The sequence below is a fragment of the Haematobia irritans genome, chromosome 3, assembly GCF_050003625.1.
Source record: "Haematobia irritans isolate KBUSLIRL chromosome 3, ASM5000362v1, whole genome shotgun sequence".
Classification (NCBI taxonomy): domain Eukaryota; kingdom Metazoa; phylum Arthropoda; class Insecta; order Diptera; family Muscidae; genus Haematobia; species Haematobia irritans.
In genome coordinates, this window is record NC_134399.1 from 223,391,011 (window position 1) to 223,411,865 (window position 20,855).

Below are 20,855 nucleotides of genomic sequence, written 5' to 3' on the forward strand. Positions count from 1 at the left end.
TTTCTATAGAAGTAAAAATTTGCAAAATAATAAAATTTTGAAAAAAGTTTTGGTATAGTAATAAAATTTTGACAAAATTTTCTATAGAAATAAAATTTTGACAAAATTTCTATAGTAATAAAATTTTGACAAAATTTTCTATAGAAATAAAGCTTTGACAAAATTTTCTATAGAAGTAATGTGTAATTCCACACGCAGAGAAAGAATATGTTCACCCCAAACATGTTTCAAGATCTAAATGTTTTTTTGAACGGTAAACATGGAACATTTTGACGCGAAAATATTGTTTTCTCGGCAAACATATCAGCTACATAATTTTCGAGAAAATAACATGGTTGCGACAAACATGTTCCATGTTCACCGTCCAAAAATAACATTTTTCCCATGAATCATGTTTGGGGTGATCATATTCCTTCTCCGGGTGCCCTTTAACTCCTATAAGAAAATTTGTTTTGATGGTTGTTCTTTTTCAACGGGTTAACTTACTGTAATTAAATAAGAAAACATACAGTTTTGAAAGCAGTATAGGGTCTAATAATATTAACTAATATGGAAAAAATACTTTTTGTTTAAGTGTATTTGATCTAATTTTTTTTTATAAACTGGTATTTTATTATGTATAACAATACACAAATATTTCGATTTTATTTCGTACAGAACATGAAACATCGAACACTATTGGCAATAAATAGCACCATGAGCAGCAATAAAATAATTCCCACAATAATTAATATTCGTTTTAACTGAAATGAAAAAATGAAATGATATGTTAAAGTGGTACAAATGTATATGTATTTACGTATACACACCTCCCACCTCCTATCATATATTCCGGCCGCAGTTTTTATTTGTGCTACACCATCATTCACATAAACCTCTGCATCATTGAAATGTTTTTCTATGCATTGCATGACTTCACCCTAATATGTATGATATTAAATTATTAAATACTAAATTGTCAAAAGGCAAATGCTGGTCCTTACCTGTTCAACCACTAAAGTTTGAAGTCGTATAAATAGACCATGGACTTCACTAATAGACTTTTCCAATTTCATCAATTCGTTTAGACGACATTTCAACTCCTGTAATTGCTGACGTGCTGCTTCGGAGTCTGTTAAAATCTTTAAACAAATCCATTTGAATAATATTTAATTTTACAATAATTTACATACATTGTCCATTAATAAATTTGTTTGTTTGTGCTCGATCAAGGTATCAATTTCTTCATCGGTTAGATCATAATTTACTGAAAAAAGTAGCAAAAAATGGAATATTCAGAACAATGTAAAGCAGAAAAAAAGCGAATAAATTCTATGTAGTTTGTTTCCTAGCATAAAGTAATCTTCCACCAATGAGATATTATGGATTGAACATCAATGCTGCCATATTCAAGATAGCTCAGGCCCATTACTTTTCGAATATGATTAGAAATTTCGGACTTACAAATTTTCGATTGCAGTTTTAAATTCTTTTTCAATTGCTCTTCGTATCTTTGCAAAATTTCTTCATGTTTAGCCCATATTTGAAGATATTGCTCAAAATAACTATAGTATAGGCCACGTTGCATACGATCCTTGGTCCGAAATTCCGTTTCTTTGGGTAGTTTGGATTCGAGTTTTTTGAATTTTCCCACAATGGTGTTACTAAGCTGAGTATTTATCTGGCGAATTTTATTGAAATCATTTTCTGAAAAGACACAACTAAAATTGATAGAGAGTACATTTTTTACGCACAGAAAAAAAACATTGTCGTGAGGCCAAAGATTTCATGTCCTTAAAATACGAATGCGAATTTTGACGCATTTCTCTGATATAAAGTTTTTCTCATGATACAATGATTATTAGATAGCCTTATTCCGTCAGGTTACTTTGAATGGCTCATCATAATGTCAAAAATATTGTTGATATTTTTAAACTATGTTGTAATTAACGTCTTAAGCTGAGTACTATGTTCAGTTTTCAAGCTGAAAACCAGCTTGTTTTCACGGTTACTTTTTTTAATTAATTAATTTAGAAATATAAAATTATTTGCAATCAATTCCTTGCATCTTTTCCATCCATTATTTGGTAAGACTTGAGCAAAATACAAACGTCTTCACAAATATATTTGTACTTTTAATTTAGTGTTTTGGTGAAAAACCCGAACATAGTACTCACCTTTATATTTAAATTGTATTTGAAATTCGGAAAAACAAAATTCAACGGAAAATGCGAAAGTGTTGTCTGGATACAGAAATTCCAAAATTATTGCACGCGTTTGAATATATTCACTCTCAATGTATTTCCATACCAAACAAAAAAAAACATTTCTCATGACAACACAAAATCAAAACAAACATTTTTGTATTTGTTTATTTACCTTTTAACCAAAAACAATAGAAAAGGAAGATTGGAAAATGGGCGACGTCATACCAAAAGTTGCATTTACGGTGCTCGATACATACACGTTCGTTCATTTTTAATTTGCAATATTTTTTGTTAAAAACTCACAAATGATGTTAAATTTTGTGTAAATAATAATGAGAAACTTTTGACCGATTGTTCTACGTTATTCCCTGATATAAATTTCTTTTTATTCTTAGTTTAATTTGTGGAACAAAAAATTTTTTTACCTTTTTACCAAAAACAATGGAAGATGAAGATGGGAAAATGGCAGCAGAGGGTATCAAACCATTGACGGCGTTCGATGCAAACGTGTCGTTTATGATTTTTTGTTCCACAAATTAAACTAAGAATAAAAAGAAATTTATATCAGGGAATAACGTAGAACAATCGGTTAAAAGTTTCTCATTATTATTTACACAAAATTTCACATCATTTGTGAGTTTTTAACAAAAAATATTGCAAATTAAAAATGAATGAACGTGTATGTATCGAACACCGTAAATGCAACTTTTGGTATGACGTCGCCCATTTTCCAATCTTCCTTTTCTATTTTTTTGGTTTGACGTTATGATCAAAGATAATAAAAGAGGAAGATGGGAGATTGGCTTGCGTCATACCAAATGTTGCATTTACCAGATTAGTTTAATACATGTTTGTAACCTTTTAGTTGTTTTTAGTTTTTAGTTTTTATTTTTTAAATGAAAAATTTAATTTTCTTAATGAAACAATGATAAATTTTAGGCAACAACAAAAAAATTACATTTTCTTCTTTATGGAAATTTATTTCGTGCTCTTAATGTCTTTTTATTTGCGTTATATGCGCGTTTGGTTCGAGTATTAAACTAATGTGGTAAATGGTTTGATGTGCTCAATAGCCAATCTCCCATCTTCCTCTTTTATTATCTTTGGTTATGATGAGCTGCTTTTATGTGTTTCTTGTTATTTTTGTTCTACAGAGGCTACCTTACAATTATTGTAACATGGTTTTTCTCTTGTCCAAAAGTTGATAAACTTTTCAATGTGCTTATAATTAAGTGATTTGACTAAAACAATGGCAACTTTACATGAAAAGAAATTTTGTTTGTCTTTAATAATACGGAAAACTTCTTAGAAATTAGTGAAATCGTGTTTAAATTTGTTGATTTTTTGTATCTTTAACTACAAAACAAAAAATACGTTTTTACTTGAAGCATAAAATAATTTCTACTTGAAATCGAGTCTGAATTTGGTAATTTTAATTTAAGTTTTCGTTAACACGTTGTTAAAGGACTTTGATAGCACATGAAGAAAAAAAAACAGAAAAAGCGAATAAATTCAAATTTGTTTCCTAGCATCAACTACACGAAACTCAATTTTAAAAAAACAATTGCGTTTTAAATGTATGCTTACATGAATTGTCCGCTTCTTTGGCTCGGAATCAATAGCAAAATCATTAGTATAAAGATATAATCTTTGGGCTCGGACATGCTTTGTTTCAGTGCGGATTTAAAAATTTCGAAAAAAATATAGTGGGTGTCTAGAACCGATGTAAAAATATGTTGGAATTTGATCGCTCCAAAATTTGTATATTTTGTAAAAATAATTACCATCGAATTTATGCGCATTCTTTGCCTCCAGCATGGTTCTCATTAATTCGACGTTGCTAAGTATCACTTCAAATTCCTTTATTATTTCCATGTACTGCAAAATAAAAAAATGGAAACTTTGGCTTGCTTTCTTTTAGCATTGGATAGTCAAGCTTTGAGAGACTAAAAGAAACACACATAAAGGCGTCTTACAGACTATAAGTTTATCCGGACGGAATGTCTGTGTTTGTAAAGAATCTTACAGTGTGTCCAATCGATACGACAATTCGTTGATGACTAAATAATCGGTAAATGTGTTATCGATCCCATAAACATGCAGCAGTATCGATTATGCCTTCGGACTTAACCACTGTCGTCCGAATAAACATATATGCCCATATTCATAATAATTTACAGACAGTTTATGGAAGGAATTCGTATGGTAATAGTAGGATTAAAGTTAACTTTGACTTTTGTGAATATGGGGGATAGTCTGCAAGGCGCATTAAATACTATTGTAAAAAAAAAAAAACAAAATAAAATAAAATGTGGGAAATTCTATTGTTTGAGTTACACGTCAACGTAACGGATGCATATGACGCATGAAGTTGACGAACTTTTAACTTTTCAATGCGTCGAGTGCGTTGACAACATTTAAACAAATTAACAAACAAAAAATAATCCAAAATATGGACGAGGAATTATTGAAAAAATTAAAACACATAAACTACTATACTTTAAAAAATGCGTGGAATATAAAAACACAATAAAACGCGCAGAGACGAGAAATGCAATCAGCAATTCTATTGATGTTCCGACGAATGTTGTGTAACTCAATTGGAAAATCGTATTCGTTAACGCATTCGAATATAACGTACGCACGTATGGCCGGATGGTATGTAAATCCACCTTAACTCGTTTATTCAGTATTCAACTGTATCAGAACAATCACATTCCAATTTCACAAAATTTTGCGATTTTTATCGAAAATAAAATCGTGCGATTTATAATTGCTTGTTCCGGAAATCGCGCGAAAGCGTATGAAATTGAAAATCTAAAAGTTCAATTCCAAAATGTGTCATAGCTGTTGAAATCAGCTGGTAAAGAAAAAACATTTTAGTCCAGCAATTTTTTTTTTTTTAAAGCAAACAATAAATGAATCTGTAAGTTACAAGGAATGGTTTTTCTGAATGCAATTGCCTATACATGGACGCCGCAAAATGAGCGAAAATTAGCAAAATTATAAAATAATTATGTCGCCATGCTATTCAGTGTTGCATTGAGTTTCATTCTCGCCAGTTCCTAAATAAAATCGTAACATTTGGAACAGGATATGCGAATCGCAAACTTCCCTTCAGTAGATTAAAGGGTGATACGGTCAATATAAACTTGACGTATTTCTTTCAATTTTGCATTTAAAAAACCTATTTTGATTTTGGAATTCACTCTTCAGTTGTCAAAATGCCGTCCAAGCAAGAAGAGCAGCGTATCAAAATTTTGCTCGCGCATCGCGAAAATCCGAGCTACTCGCACGCAAAGCTGGCATTTAAAAAACCTGAACACCCCTCATTTTGAAGGTGTGTGTAGAATGTTGCTCCTATTTTGATTTTGGAATTCACTCTTCAGTTGTCAAAATGCCGTCCAAGCAAGAAGAGCAGCGTATCAAAATTTTGCTCGCGCATCGCGAAAATCCGAGCTACTCGCACGCAAAGCTGGCAAAATCGCTAAAAGTTGCCAAATCAACCGTTACAAATGTAATTAAAGTGTTTGGGGAACGTTTGTCGACAGCCAGGAAGTCTGGATCGGGGGGAAATCGAAAACCGGAAGCCGCTGAGACGACAAAGAGAGTTGCCGGTAGTGTCAAGCGAAACCCTAACCTCTCTCTCCGAGATGCCGCAAATAAGCTGGGTGTATCGTCTACAACCGTGCATCGAGCCAAAAAACGAGCCGGACTATCGACTTACAAGAAGGTAGTGACTCCAAATTGCGATGATAAACAAAATACGACGGCCAAAGCGCGATCCCGGAGGCTGTACACGACGATGCTGACGAAGTTTGACTGCATGGTAATGGACGACGAAACCTACGTCAACGCCGACTACAAGCAGCTTCCGGGACAGGAGTTTTATACGGCAAAAGGAAGGGGAAAAGTAGCAGATATTTTCAAGCACATAAAACTGTCAAAGTTCGCAAAGAAATATCTGGTTTGGCAAGCCATCTGTACCTGTGGCTTGAAAAGCAGCATTTTCATAGCTTCCGGGACTGTCAACCAAGAAATTTACGTGAAAGAGTATTTGAATAAACGTCTGCTGCCTTTCCTGAAGAAACACGGTTGTTCCGTACTGTTTTGGCCGGATTTGGCATCTTGCCATTACGGTAATAAGGCCATGGAGTGGTACGCCGCCAACAACGTGTAGGTGGTTCCCAAGGCAAGAACCCTCCCAACACGCCAGAGCTCCGCCCAATTGAGAAATACTGGGCTATAGTCAAGCGGAACCTAAAGACCAAAAAAACTGCTAAGGACGAGCAGCAGTTCAAGGCAAACTGTCTTTCTGCGGCGAAGAAGGTGGCTGTACAAAATCTGATGGCAGGTGTCAAGCGTGAGGCCCGCAATTCGGATTTGGAAAAGCGAAAGCCTAACTGAATATTTTTCCTGAATTTTATATTAATTGAACTTGAAAAATAAATTTAATTTGATTTTTTAAATAAACGATTTCACCGATTTACACGCGTTTTCCCTTGACCAAATTTTGACCGTATCACCCTTTATGTCAAAATGGGGTCGCTTCAAAATATACGCGATTATTACTGTACAGGTACATTATTTCGATATAGCAATTTATTGTTAAGCATGTTTTATACAAACTTTTCAACATCTTTGAAAAATTGATTAATTTATTTTGAATTCGCAGAGGCAAGTCTCATCGATTTGAAATCGGAAAATTTTTGCGATTTTCGATGACCGAAACAAGTCTAATTGGAGAAATCGCAATTTTTTGCGATTACGATTATGGGACCAAGCCTGACAGTAATCTTAAATTTTTATGAATATGTATGAATGTATGAATTGTACAAAGTGTAATACACTCAAAAAACAGTGAACCCTCCAGTGAACACTGAAGCCAAATTAATTCTATTTTAGTTCATGCAATCTTTAGAATCTTAAAGATAGAATAAACAAACCCGTTGGCGTCAATTGAGTAAAATTATCTCGACATATAAATTACAACCCTTACATATATACCTTTTTTAGTAAAGGCTCAACAAACGAAGGTCCACGATGAATTGACATATCTATGTCAACAAAATCATCTTCGGCATCGACTATATCCTCTTGGAGTAAACTTTGATTAACGTTTCTCAGCTCGTGTAAGCGATCTTTGACCATTTTGTTTGAATTAATATATATTTTATTTAATTTTATTTAATTTAAAATACGTGCTCACTGGCCAACAATTACTAAAGATATGAGTAGATGACATAAAAACCACTGAAATAAATGAAGGATAAATGTATGTTTATTTTTTCTATAACCACATAAGTTTATTAATATCTAGTGTATATAATTGTGGATTTCTATAACTGGAAACTACAAATATGTAAGCATTAAGACTTCAATGGAAACATTACGTTTTCTTGTTCTAATAATTACGCATTTTTTTTTATAAAATATAGATTTTATACATAGGTGCAGGCTTATCAAGATTTTAACAAAATAAAATATAGATCTCCAATAAAACACTGAAAAAATATTGAAGAAATATGAAATATATTTATGTATCTTACATTTTAGAACACTACGTCTTTATAAATATCTTATTATATATGATATACTGGAATAGATAAGTAATTGTGACTGCCTCTTTATTTTCTGAAATTTCTATTGGAAGCTTTGTGTTAAATGGTAGCAGCACAGGTTCTTTCTGCTTGTAATTCCTTTATTCTATTTTTATTCAATGTGTAAATACGAAACATGTTCCAAAACTGTAATGAAAAAACAAACAAAAAACAATAATAATAGTAATAAGTTGTATATCTTATAATCAATTAGATTATTAGTAGTGATAGAATAGACAATTACACTGTTATTACCACAAGGGTTTCTTTCTCTTTAAGATTACGGTTGCTAACGAAAGACTCACATTCACTGATATGAAGATTTCTTACTTGACTAAGAATTTATAATTGTTTCATTGATGAGTTTTTGTAATTATATGCAGTCAACTTTGAAACGAGTATCTTTACAAAGAGGAAAATTCTGTGGAATATATATGAAACACTTGTTTACGTGCATTTCTTATGGTATGCCCAAAATACCTGAATGAATATCTTGACTGTAAGCGACGCACAGAGGGGCAAAATCGCCAAAAATTGAGATTAATTGAAAAATTAAATTTTTGTTTTTTTGAAAAATACTTAGGGTCCGATTAAAGTATATAAAATTCTACATCACTACTGAAAATTTCAATATCATATGTTGTTTACTTGTCAAGCTGCTTTATGTTAAAGTTAAGGAATTTTTGAGCTATTCGCGCAAACTAGTGTTTTTTGAAATTCGGTATATTTCGGAGCTTAATATATACATAAGCGTAGGAAGGCCTCTGGGGAGGGGGCTTAGACCCCCACAGAAAAATTTTAGCCCCCCCAGAATTTGAAAACCTATTTGCGATTTTCCATTTTTATAAAAAATAAACAAGCCCAGCCAAAAAATTAATGAAAATGATCTGTTTGGATCCGGAAGTGGTGCAAAATTGGCGAAGAAGCGATGGATTTAACATGGGCTTGTCATAGGACGGAAGTCCTCCATTTCAACAGCCGTTGCACTGAATTTGCATCACTTCTTTAGGTGTGATCCGAATTCAATGTTTTGAATGTAAATTAAAAAATTCTGTTATATTTTGTCAAATAAATAATTTTTATAATTTTTAATGGATTCTAATGCTTGTCGGAAACGTTTGACCTCAAATATTTTCAAAAATTCACAAGTTTTTCAAATTGGATTTAGAATTTTTTTCGACAAAATTTAAATTATTTGTACCATGAATTATGAATTCTTACTTCGTTTTTAAAGTATTTGAAACAAAAAATTTCCCATTAAAAGTATGAAAAAAACAAGTTATAACAAGTATATATGGCCGTAAGTTCGGCCAGGCCGAAGCTTATGTACCCTCCATCATGGATTGCGTAGAAACTTCTTCCAAACACTGCCATCCAGAATCGAATTACTTAAGTTGCGGTAACGTTTGCCGATGGCAAGGTATCTTAAAACCTCCTAACACCATCTCCTAAATTGTATGTAAGTCCATACGTGGTATATATTAAATCAAAAAAGATCGATCCAATATTCAGTTTGACAAAGTAGACATAAAATTTTTACAAAATTTTCTACAGAAATAAAATTTTAACAAAAATTTCTATAGAAATAAAATTTTCACAAAATTTTCTATAGAAATAAAAATTTTGACAACATTTTCTATAGAAAGAAAATTTTGACAAAAATTTCTACAGAAATAAACTTTTGACAAAATTTTCTATAGAAATAAAATCTTGGTAGATTATTTTTGGCTCGAGTGACAACCATGATTATGAACCGAATAAAATTTGAACAAAATTTTCTATAGAAATAAAATTCTGACAATGATGAAAATTCTATTACGAACCGAATAAAATTTTAACAAAATTTTCTCTAGAAATAAAATTTTGACAAAATTTTCTATAGAAATAAAATTTTGGTAGATTATTTTTGGCTCGAGTGGCAACCATGATTATGAACCGATATGGACCAATTTTTGTGTGATTGGACCAATTTTGGTATGGTTGTTAGCGACCATATACTAACACCACGTTCCTAATTTGAACCGGATCGGATGAATTTTGCTCCTCCAAGAGGCTCCGGAAGTCAAATCTGGAGAACGTTTTATATGGGGGCTATATATAATTATGGACCGATATGGACCAATTTTGCCACGGTTGTTAAAGATCATATACTAACACCATGTTCCAAATTACAACCGGATTGGATGAAATTTGCTTCTCTTGGAGACTTCGCAAACCAAATCTGGGGATCGGTTTATATGGGGGCTATATATAATTAAGGACCGATATGGACCAATTTTTGCATGGTTGTTAGAGATCATATGCTGACACCATGTACCAAATTTCAGCCGGATCGGATGAAATTTTCTTCTCTTTGAGGCTCGGCAAGCCAAATCTGGGGATCGGTTTATATGGGGGCTATATATAATTATGGACCGATGTGAACCAATTTTTGCACGATTGTTAGAGACCATATACCAACCAGGGTTGGCCTGTCACAAACTGTGACTTTTGCGACATACATTTGCGACGGTATAATACGTATGTCGCAAAAGTCGTAATCCTACTGTAGAAAACCAAATTTTGAATAGAAGAAATCCTGAAATTTTTTAATTTAGATTAACAGCATTCGCTGTGAGTTTCTGCAGAAATTTGTGAAAGTTTTCCCATGGTCAAGCCTATTTTCTTAGGTGGTATCGAAATTCCCGTTGGTGAGTGTGCAAAATACCTTGGGGTTATATTGGACTGGAGACTGAACTAAGCTAAGAAAGGACGAGAAAATCCACGGTTACCCTGTACTCGTGCAAAAGGCAATAGGGAAAATGTGAGGACTAAAACCGAAAATTGTTAACATTCCTAAGAACTGCAACTTCTTCGCACATACCATCGTCTTGGCTATCATCGAATTCGCTGCCTAGCTGACGCGACTAAAGTACTTTGAGTTTGCGACTTTTGTTACTTTTTCTACATTTACGACGCGTATGTGACGTTTACGACGTTTACAACTTTGCGACAGTCGCAAACCTAAAAATGTTTGATACAGACCATCTCTGATACCAACACCATGTACCAAATTTCAGCCGGATCGGATGAAATTTGCTTCTCTTTTAGGCGCCGCAAGCCAAATCTGGGGATCGGTTTATATGGGGGCTATATATAATTATTGACCGATGTGGACCAATTTTTGCATGGTTGTTAGAGACCATATACCAACACCATATACCAAATTTCAGCCGGATCGGATGAAATATGCTTCTGTTAGAGGCTCCACAAGCCAAATCTGATGGTCCCTTTATATGGGGGCTATACGTAAAAGTGGACCGATATGGCCCATTTTCAATACCATCCGACCTACATCGATAACAACTACTTGTGCCAAGTTTCAAGTCGATAGCTTGTTTCGTTCGGAAGTTAGCGTGATTTCAACAGACGGACGGACGGACGGACGGACATGCTTAGATCGACTCAGAATTTCACCCCGACCCAGAATATATATACTTTATGGGGTCTTAGAGCAATATTTCGATGTGTTACAAACGGAATGACAAAGTTAATAAACCCCCATGCTATGATGGAGGGTATAAAAAATTGAATTTAAAGAACTTCCTGAGTAGTTAAAATAAAGAACATCATTGGGAGTACATCTTCTGGAAGTGCTTTTAAATTGTGCCTTTGGAAGAACTTCCAAATTTTTTTGCTCGGAAATGTGTGGAACTTCTTTTACTTGCTTTATTATAAATTAATTTTCGAGTTATTTTGATGTCTAATTTTTTTATTCATTTTTATGAAATAAAACATTAATTGAAATATAAATAAATGAAATAAAAATTTTTAGCTAGGGGGCTATAGCCCCCCCCCCCAAGGAGAATTGTCTAGCTACGCTAATGAATAAATAGTATTTCCCAAGCCAAAAGTAATATTTTCACTATGGAATCTTCAACGTCAGGTATTTTAGCGTTGTTCTACAAAAATTATGTAAACAAAAAATGTGTATAAATATTTTGAAAAAATATTTTAAAATGTGTCTAAATTTTAACTATTTTCAAAATATTCTTGAATATTTAAATATGAATGGGGTCACTTGGCGTTAGAATATTCATGTTTTAATAAACTACAATTCCTAGGCTTTCATATTACGTAATAAAATGTTTTTGCGCGAATTTTTTTTTATTAAATTAACTGTGAAAATAGTCTCTCAAACAAAAAACACCAGTTCTTGTCTTTTCTTAGCTTTTTCTTCGTTTTCTTTGTTATAACTGTTGTTTTTAAATATCGTTAGCAACTGTGTGTTACAATGATAAGAGTATTTGTTATTGAGCAACAACAAAGATTTTAAGAACTACAGACAACATTTTTCTCGCAAATGTAGTCGAGAGGATTGCCATCGAGACATAATAAATAGGTTCCTGCTTAGTTACGATCTAATCCTATCTGGTAAATCAAGATTGCCAAAAAAGAAAAATTCCACCACTTCCAAAATCAGTGGTAGATTTACTTGTTTCGCTTTCAGTTTTGACGATCGTGGCACGTCATCTGTTTCATGATTTGGCACCAAATCATGAAACAGATGACGACGATGATTATATGGAGGACAATGTATAGGAGTTTGATGACTTTAGGCATATATTTTAAAATAGCAGGTCAGAAACATATGTCTTATAATATAAAACGATATATATATATTAAAACTTATGTATAAATTTTTTCCTAATTTCTAAATATGAAGGAACAAGCTATTTTTATAACAAATTTAATATCTGCTTTGGGTCCCGAATTTAGTTACACATATGATACAACAATACCCCTTTCGTCAACGTTATTATAATACAAATAAATTAATTGCTATGTGAAAAGTATTAATTTTTTCCAAAAAACAAAAAATTCGACTGATCCAGAACATTTTTTAAAAGGGGGCGCCCTATTCAACCTTAAATGTAATTCATACTGTACGATCAACATATATACCAAATGTCATATTCATACGCCTGATAGTTCATGAGATATATCCGTTCCAAGTTTGAATGGGCGGTGCCACTCCCAATCATACCCAAGTATAGCCACGGTCAACAGTGGTTATGATTGGGAGGTGCCACGCCAAGGATTATTACCAGATTAACAGTACAACATTGGGAATGTTTCATGACGTTACTATGGCCGCTAGAGCTATTTTTAATAGTGGGAGTGGCACGGCTCACATTTCCAAAAGATGTGTAGCCTATGTCACTCAGTGATAACGTAGCTTATAATAGTGAAAGAATTTTTAAAATCGGATATGTAGTTTAATTAATCTCCATTTTTTGCGATTTTGCCCCACTGTGCGGCGTGTCGCTACGTTGAAATCTTTCTACTACAAAAACATTCATTCTGAACGCATCAACCGTTTCTTCAGATGTCGAACAGTCGACGGCTGTTTACTTTCGTATCACCTGTCACGATGTCATAGGTGTGTTTCGAGGCACCGATCTATTTTTGGAGCATTTCTTTCGACCAATCGAGCGATTGACAAATTTTGGAGCGATTGGCAAAATGTGTGGGATCCAACGCGAACAAATTTTTTGATGGTCAGGTTAGGTTATGCGCTTTACAGACTATCAGTTATTCCGGACGACAGTGCTCGTGTCGAACATATCCCATATATTGTGCACATTATAAGTTAAGTCCGAAGGCATAATCGATACTGCTGCATGTTTATGGGATTGATAACACATTTACCGATTATTTAGTCATCGCCGACATGTCGTGTCGATCCGACACACTGTAAGATTCTTTACAAACACCGACAACCCGTCCGGAATAACTCATAGTCTGTAAAGCGCATTAGATTAAATGGCCGCCCGATTTAGTTTCAGGCTCACTTAGACTATTACCACATTAACTAAAAGTACCTATTACATATGGGCACTTCTAGTTTTAACCGCTGAATCTTCTCGATTATTTTTTTCTGTTGAACTAACCAAGATTGTTCCAAAAACATTAGCAGACGTTAACGTTTTCCAGGTCCGCCATTAATCTAAAGCCATATGTCCCTAAAATTCGCTTAGGCCTTACACAAAATGAAGGACAATCACACAAGAGGTGTTTAATTGATTCCTTTTCCTCCGCATCATGGCAGCTCATACAGTAGTCATTATACTTCACGCCAATAGTTTTTGCAAAATCGCCTATCATGCAGCGACCCGTAATAGCAGATATCAGGAGTGATATCTGACGTCTTGAGAACACTAGCATAACTAGTGTGCGGTTGTAGTTTAAATGGGGCCATATTTGCTTGGTGTCGTTACAACCCTTGCAATTCTCCCATCGAACATTTGCCATCAAAGTTAGCCTTGCTAACTCATCCGCTTCGCAGTTTCCCGGTATGTTCCTATGGCCAGGCACCCATATTAGGTGAATATTGTACTGCTCCGCCATCTCGTTGAGAGATTTGCGGCAGTCGATGGCCGTTTGATGGTCAATGTATCATGTTTTAGTCTAGTTGAAGAAAATTTACTCAACATAAGCAATTTTAAGAAAATTTCAAGAACAAAAAGGAGTTTTTCAAATTCAACTAATATTTTAGTATTTAAACAAGTAAGTAAAGTCTAAAGTCTGACGGGGCCGACTATATTATACCCTTCACCTCTATATAGGCCAAAATTTGTGTTACCATCTCAACTACTTCACATTTGCTGGAAGTTATATAAAGGAGACAATTTTTTTACTTCTACAAAATCTCTAGAATTAAAATTTAAATCGGCTAACGCTATCTAGTTAATTGGAGGAAACTTCCATTGAAAATGGGTCTAAAGTGTGTAACAGTCTACCATATTTCCCCAACTCTGGTGTACGTATATATGGGAGCTATATATAATATGAACCGATTTTGACTATAGTTAGAATAATAATTCTGCTATCTATGCGAAATTTCACGTAAATGGGGTATAACTTTGGTCCCCCTGGTCATATGAGTGCAAATCGGACGGAAGATATATATGGGAGCCATATCTAAACCTGAACCGATTTCAACCAAATTTGGCACAATTACTGATACTACTAAACGTACTTGTTCAAAATTTGAAGAGAGAAGTTTACCAATGTGGTATCACAATGGACTGAATAGTCTAAGTGAGCCTGATACATCGGGCTGCCACCTATTGTATTTGTATTTATTGAGTTTGGTTCCTGCACAACAAGACTCAAACCTAACCTAACCTATATCTAAATCTGAACCTATTTTTAACAAAATTTGACACACTTAACGATTCTATTAAACGTACCCCTTGTGCAAAATTTGAAGCAAATCATGGCAAAACTCTGGCTTTTGTGGCCATATAAGTTCAAATCGGACGAAATATATATATGGGAGCTATATCTAAATTTCAACCGATTTCAATCAAATTTATCAAGCATTGGTAGAATGTCAATTCTACCCTCTGTGCAAAATTTCACGAAGATCGGTAGTAAACTTAGGCCTCTGTGGTCATATGAGTCTAAATCGGACGAAAGATATATATGGGAGCTATATCTAAATCTGAACCCATTTGGCTGATATTTTGCAAGATTTTCGAGCTTCATAAAATATTTGGATGTACGGTATTTCAAGAAAATCGGTTGATAAACACGCTAACTATGACCAAATCGGGGATAAATATATATAGCAGCTATATCTAAATCTGAACCGATTTTTTCCAAAACCAATAGCGATTGTCTCTGTCCCAAGAAACGGCCCTATGCCAAATTTGAGGACGATCGGACTTAAATTGCAAGCTGTACTTTGTGCACAAAATTACATATACAGCCAGACGGACATCGCTAAATCGATTCAGAATTTAATTCTAAGCCGATTGGTATACTAAAAAATGGGTCTATGACCACTATTTCTTGGCGTTACATACAAATGCACAAACTTATTATACCCTGTACCACAGTAGTGGTAAGGGTATGTTAGTAATGGAAGTCAAGTTGTGACGGTCTAATAGCTCATTCACATTAGACTCAAAATCTACTAAAAGTGGATTTGAAATCTCTTTTTTTATAAGGCAATTGACAGTTGAACCTAGTTAAAGTGGATTTTGGAAGTGTAATGTGTATTAGTAAAACTTCAAATATACCGAAAACAAAATATTCACCTAATATGAGAGATTGTGCAACCTACATTTTAAGATTCGCAATTTAAAATTTTTTTTTAAAAATATTTTTAGGTTAATAAATATTTTGACAATTTTACAATGTTTAATGTTTAATGTTTTTTTTTCTTGAGATTAAGGAAACCTTTTTTTGGTTTGAAGTATCTGTTATAATTTGGATTTTAAACTGATGTGATGTATCGCAAACAGGGAACGAATATTTGAGAAATGAGATCAATATCCTAATTTTAAATGTATAGAGTGTAGATTTTAAAAATCGATTTATTTTAAAGAAGCATCATCTCTGGATCGGAATCAATACCTTAAGAAAAAGCAAAATGTGTGAAATCGAAATATCGATTTCCGATATATATTCTTGATCAGGGAGAAATTCTAAGACGATATAACCATGTCCGTCTGTCTGGCTGTCTGTCTTTCTGTCTGCATGTTGTAATCACGCTACAGTCTTCAATAATGAAGCAATCATGCTGAAATTTTTTCACAAGCTTGTCTTTTGTCTGCAGGCAGTTCAAGTTCGAAGATGGGCTATATCGGTCCAGGTTTTGATATAGTCCCCATATAAACCGACCTGCCGGTTTGGGTCTTGGGATTATAGAAATCGTAGTTTTTATCCAATTTGCCTGACATTTGAAATCTAGAGGTATTTTATGACCACAAAGAGTTGTGCCAAAAATGGTGGGTATCGGTCCATGTTTTGGTATAGCCCCATAGAGACCGATCTCCCGATTTTACTTCTTGGATTTCTAGAATCCGCAGTTTTTATTCAATTTACCAGAAATTGGAAATCTAGAGTATCGGTCCATGTTTTGGTATAGCCCCCATATAGACCAATCTCCCGATTTTACTTCTTGGACTTCTAGAATCCACAGTTTTTATTCAATTTACCAGAAATTGGAAATCTAGAGGTATTTTAGGACAATAAGGAGATGTGCCAAAAATGGTGAGTATCGGTCCATGTTTTGGTATAGCCCCCATATAGACCGATTTCACTTCTTGGGCTTCTAGAATCCGAAGTTTTTATCCAATTTGCCTGAAATGGGAAATCTGAAGGTATTTTTGGACCATAAAGAGGTGTGCCGAAAATGGTGAGTATCGGTCCATGTTTTGGTATGTCCCCCATATAGACCAATCTCCCGATTTTACTTCTTGGACTTATAGAAACTGTAGTTTTTATCCAATTTGCCTGAAATTGGAAATCTAGAAGTTTTTTATGACCATAAAGAGGTGTGCCGAAAAGGGCGTGTATTGGTTCATGTTTTGGTATATCCCCAATATAGACCGATCTCCGGATTTTATTTCTTGGGATTATAAAAACCGTAGTTTTTATCCAATTTGCATGAAATTCGAAATCTAGAATTATTTTTGGACCATAAAGAGAAAATGGTGAGTATCGGTCAGTGTTTTAGTATAGAACCCATATAGACCGATCTCCCGATTTTACTTTTTGGGTTTGTAGAAACCGTGGTTGTTGGAGGTTGTTTAGGACTATGAATAGGTGTGCAAGAAATGATTTTATTGTTTGGGATTCTAGAACCCGTAGTTATTACCCAATTTGCATGAAATTCGAAATCTGGAATTATTTCAGGACCATAAAGAGTGTGTGCCGAAAACGGTGAGCATCGGTCCATGTTTTAATATAGCCCCCATAAGAATGATTTCTCCTTGGGTTTCTAGAAACCGTAGTTTTTATCCGATTTGCCTGAAATTTCACTTCTTGAGGGTATAGAAGGCGCAGAATCTGATATAGTCTTCATAGGTAAAATCTTTGAATTTAACTTCGGGAAGTGTACTGGTTGAACTGTTCTGCTTGATTTGTCCTCAAACCCCCCTGAAATTTCAAAGGAAACCCTAACGTTTGATTCATGGTGGTGGGTATTTAAGATTCGGCCTGGCTGAACTTACGGCCGTATATACTTGTTTACTTGTACATAGTTGTGGATACTTGTTAATGTTATTAATTTGTGACATAGTAATACTATTTTTTATATTAACTAAATTATTTACTACAATTCTGACAACATTAGTAACATCAATTTTGCAATACAGACATATATTTGCGCTGATAAAATATTCTAGAAGGGATACAAATGCAACATTGTTTTGCCCAGTCATTGCATCCGAAACTAAAAGAAACATACCTAATTTACCAGCGGACTTTCACTGCTATTATGTATTTGGAGACTTATTTCTATGGGTGTAATGTTATAACAAATACAAACAAACATAAATATTATAAAACACATATTTTTCCATACGTACTTGAAAAAGTTTGGCCCAAGGAGAAGAAAAACAAAATTTTGAAATGTTCATTATTATTACATTACATTTATTTAAATTTAACATATTGCTTTTTCTTAAATATTTTATGATACATTTACATTAAATATATTTATACTTATGCAAATTGTTTTAAAATTGATAGTAATTATAGAAGCAACTAGAACCATTTTCTAAGAGATTTCACATTTGTTTCATTTGATAGAGATAAACAAATAATTCAATCTTAAATATCATAAATAAATAGATAGCATTTTATGAGATTGTGGAATGTTTAAATTAATTTATGAATAGTAAATGATGATTCGGGAGTAGTAGTATCACAGTTGCCACTGTTTGGTAGATTGGTAGAATTCTTGATGTTTTGGAAGATTTTGCAAAATATTTCTCTCCAACTAAAAGGTACTACAATTTTGTACAGAAATAAAATTTTTAAAAACTTTTCTATAGAAATAAAAAATTCCATAGAAATAAAATTTTTTCTATAGAAGTAAAATTTTGGAAAAATTTTCTAGATAAATAAATTTTGGCAAAATGTTCTAGATAATACAATTTTGGCAACATTTTCTTGATAAATAAAATTTTAGCAAAATTTTCTTGATAAATAAAATTTTGGCAAAATTTTCTAGAGATCTAAAATTTTGGTAAAATTTTCTATAGAAATAAAATTTTAGCAAAATTTCTATAGAAATGAAATGTTGGCAAAATTTTCTATAGAAATAAAATTTTGGCAAAATTTTCTAGATATGTAAATAAAATTTTGGTAAAATTTTCTAGATAAATAAAATTTTGGCAAAATTTTCTAGAGATCTAAAATGTTGATAAAATTTTCTAGAGGAATAAAATTTGGACTAAATTTTCTAGAGAAATAAAACAAAAATTTTTACAGAAATAAAATTTTGCCAAATTTTCTAGAACAAACAAATTTTGATAAAAAATAAGCTTTTTAAATTTGGTAGATTTTTGATAGAATTTTCTTAAAATTTCGGTAGATTATTTTTGTCACGAGTGGCAACCGTGAGTAATATTCGTTTTTTATCAATATTCTTTAAATTGATATCGCAAGTACCCAGCAAAACAAATTTGGAAGTTATTCCAAAGGCACAATTTTAAAAGCACTTCCAGAAGAGGCATTGATGTTCTTTATTTTAACTACCCAGGAAGTTCTTTTAATTAAATTTTTTATAACCTGGTTTTTTCATACTTTTAATGGGTAATTTTAACTTTTTTTGTTTCAAATAGGTAAAAAACGTAGTAAGAATTCATAAAATGATACAAATCATTTAAATTTTGTCGGAAAAATGCTAAATCCAATCTGAAAAATTGTGAATTTTTGAAAATATTTGAGGGGAAACGTTTCCGACAAGCGTTAAAATCCATTAAAAAATTATAAAAATTATTTTTTTGACGAAATATCACAGAAGTTTTTAATTTACACCCAAAACATTGAATTCGGATCACACATAAATAAGTGATGCAAATTCAGTGCAACGGCTGGTGAAATGGAGAACTATGGCAAGTCCATGTTAAATTCATCGCATCTGCGTCAATTTTGCACCACTTCCGGATCCAAAAAGAACATTGCCATTACTTTTTTGGCGACGTTTTTGTTTGCTGGGTAATTAATGGGTATTAGTTTTAATATCGTTGTATGCTATTGCAAACTCTATAAGATCCATGATTATATCTCAGAGTTATTTTTTGGTAAAAATATAAAAACTTGCTGTTTGATTGTCACCACCTGACGATCATTACAAAGTTGTCATAAATTATATAGTGTAATCTCCGATTGTTTTTAACGGGTGGTAAATACTATTTTTGAATTATGACATTTTTGCGAATGTCCCAAAGCCTAAATTTAATAAATTTTTGTGTTTACGCACCTAGTTATCTTATAAATAATATAAATAAATATAATAATAGAACAATAATGTGAGATTGTTTTAATTAATATAATAATGTACTAATTGAAAAATAATATTTAGTCAACTTTTCTTGCGATGTATATGATGATATACTACTTGTATATCACCATATACTATACAATTTTTGATCATATTTGTTTCATATGACATTTAGATACAATTATTATTATTTAACTAACTTTATGTATGGCAGCAAAAAATTTCTATTATTTTATAGCTTACATATAAAACACTGTTAAATGACAGCCTAAATTCTGTTTTCTAAATTCTTAGCTAATGTTTAGAGGCAAGAATAATTACTAATATTAATAAAAATAGGATTGCTATCAGTGCTATGAGAATATATTTTTTCTGAAAGGAATAAAAACAAAATAGTGATATTAGTTGAGAGACAAAAATCAATGGGAGCGAAATATTCTATGTTAACACACACATCAACAAGTGGCATGTCCTCGCCGAATAGTTGTTTTAATATATTAAATTTTGTATAATGTTTTAATTTATGTTGAACAAAATATTGCGGATTATAAATTTGAAGTAACATGCATATTTTTTATTTTGTCTAGGCGCAAATATAATAACTTCGGTTCATCACTTTTTAGCAGACATTTTAAAAACCTCACAAAGAGGAAACTCTTTTCCTTTTAATATAAGTTATGATTTAATAATAAATAAATTTCTAGAATAATATAAAGGGGGATATATCGAAACTTAGACCGATATTTAGAATATATGTTTACGTGACCAAAATAATACCTCATT

At 32.7% G+C, this 20,855-nt stretch overlaps 2 protein-coding genes across 4 annotated transcripts in view; both read right to left on the bottom strand.

The window, feature by feature from the left end:
* Nucleotides 1–559: 559 nt before the first annotated feature.
* Nucleotides 560–7,411, bottom strand: LOC142232398 (syntaxin-4-like). Of its 2 annotated transcripts, none has more exons than XM_075303192.1 (7): nt 7,194–7,411; nt 3,971–4,064; nt 1,444–1,686; nt 1,173–1,246; nt 984–1,121; nt 817–920; nt 560–743 (listed from the first exon to the last, which is right to left on the bottom strand). In XM_075303192.1, the coding sequence occupies exons 1-7, from the start codon at nt 7,335–7,337 to the stop codon at nt 740–742; spliced, it is 801 nt and encodes a 266-aa protein (XP_075159307.1). In that variant the 5' UTR covers nt 7,338–7,411; the 3' UTR covers nt 560–739. The 2 variants fall into 2 exon arrangements, with proteins under 2 accessions (XP_075159307.1, XP_075159306.1); XM_075303191.1 differs by having other exon boundaries at nt 810–920.
* A 288-nt stretch (nt 7,412–7,699) lies between these two features.
* LOC142232397 (syntaxin-4-like) overlaps nt 7,700–20,855 on the bottom strand; it is a 31,478-nt gene continuing 18,322 nt past the window's right edge. The window contains exon 8 of one of the 2 annotated variants that reach the window (XM_075303189.1): nt 7,700–7,933. In XM_075303189.1, coding sequence (XP_075159304.1) covers nt 7,847–7,933 — 87 coding nt within the window. In that variant the 3' untranslated portion in view covers nt 7,700–7,846. Of the gene's footprint in view, nt 7,934–18,196; nt 20,445–20,855 lie in introns of those variants that run through there. The other variant, XM_075303190.1, reaches the window with a different exon arrangement.

Bases quoted from the DNA above. Each gene is read 5' to 3' on its own strand.
- LOC142232398 (XM_075303191.1), bottom strand. From the start codon at position 7,337: ATGGTCAAAGATCGCTTACACGAGCTGAGAAACGTTAATCAAAGTTTA. The intron at 1,687-3,970 runs GTAATTATTTTT...GTGTCTTTTCAG, and splicing joins GAATGCGCATAAATTCGATG to AAAATGATTTCAATAAAATT. The intron at 1,247-1,443 runs GTAAGTCCGAAA...TACTTTTTTCAG, and splicing joins AAAACTGCAATCGAAAATTT to TAAATTATGATCTAACCGAT.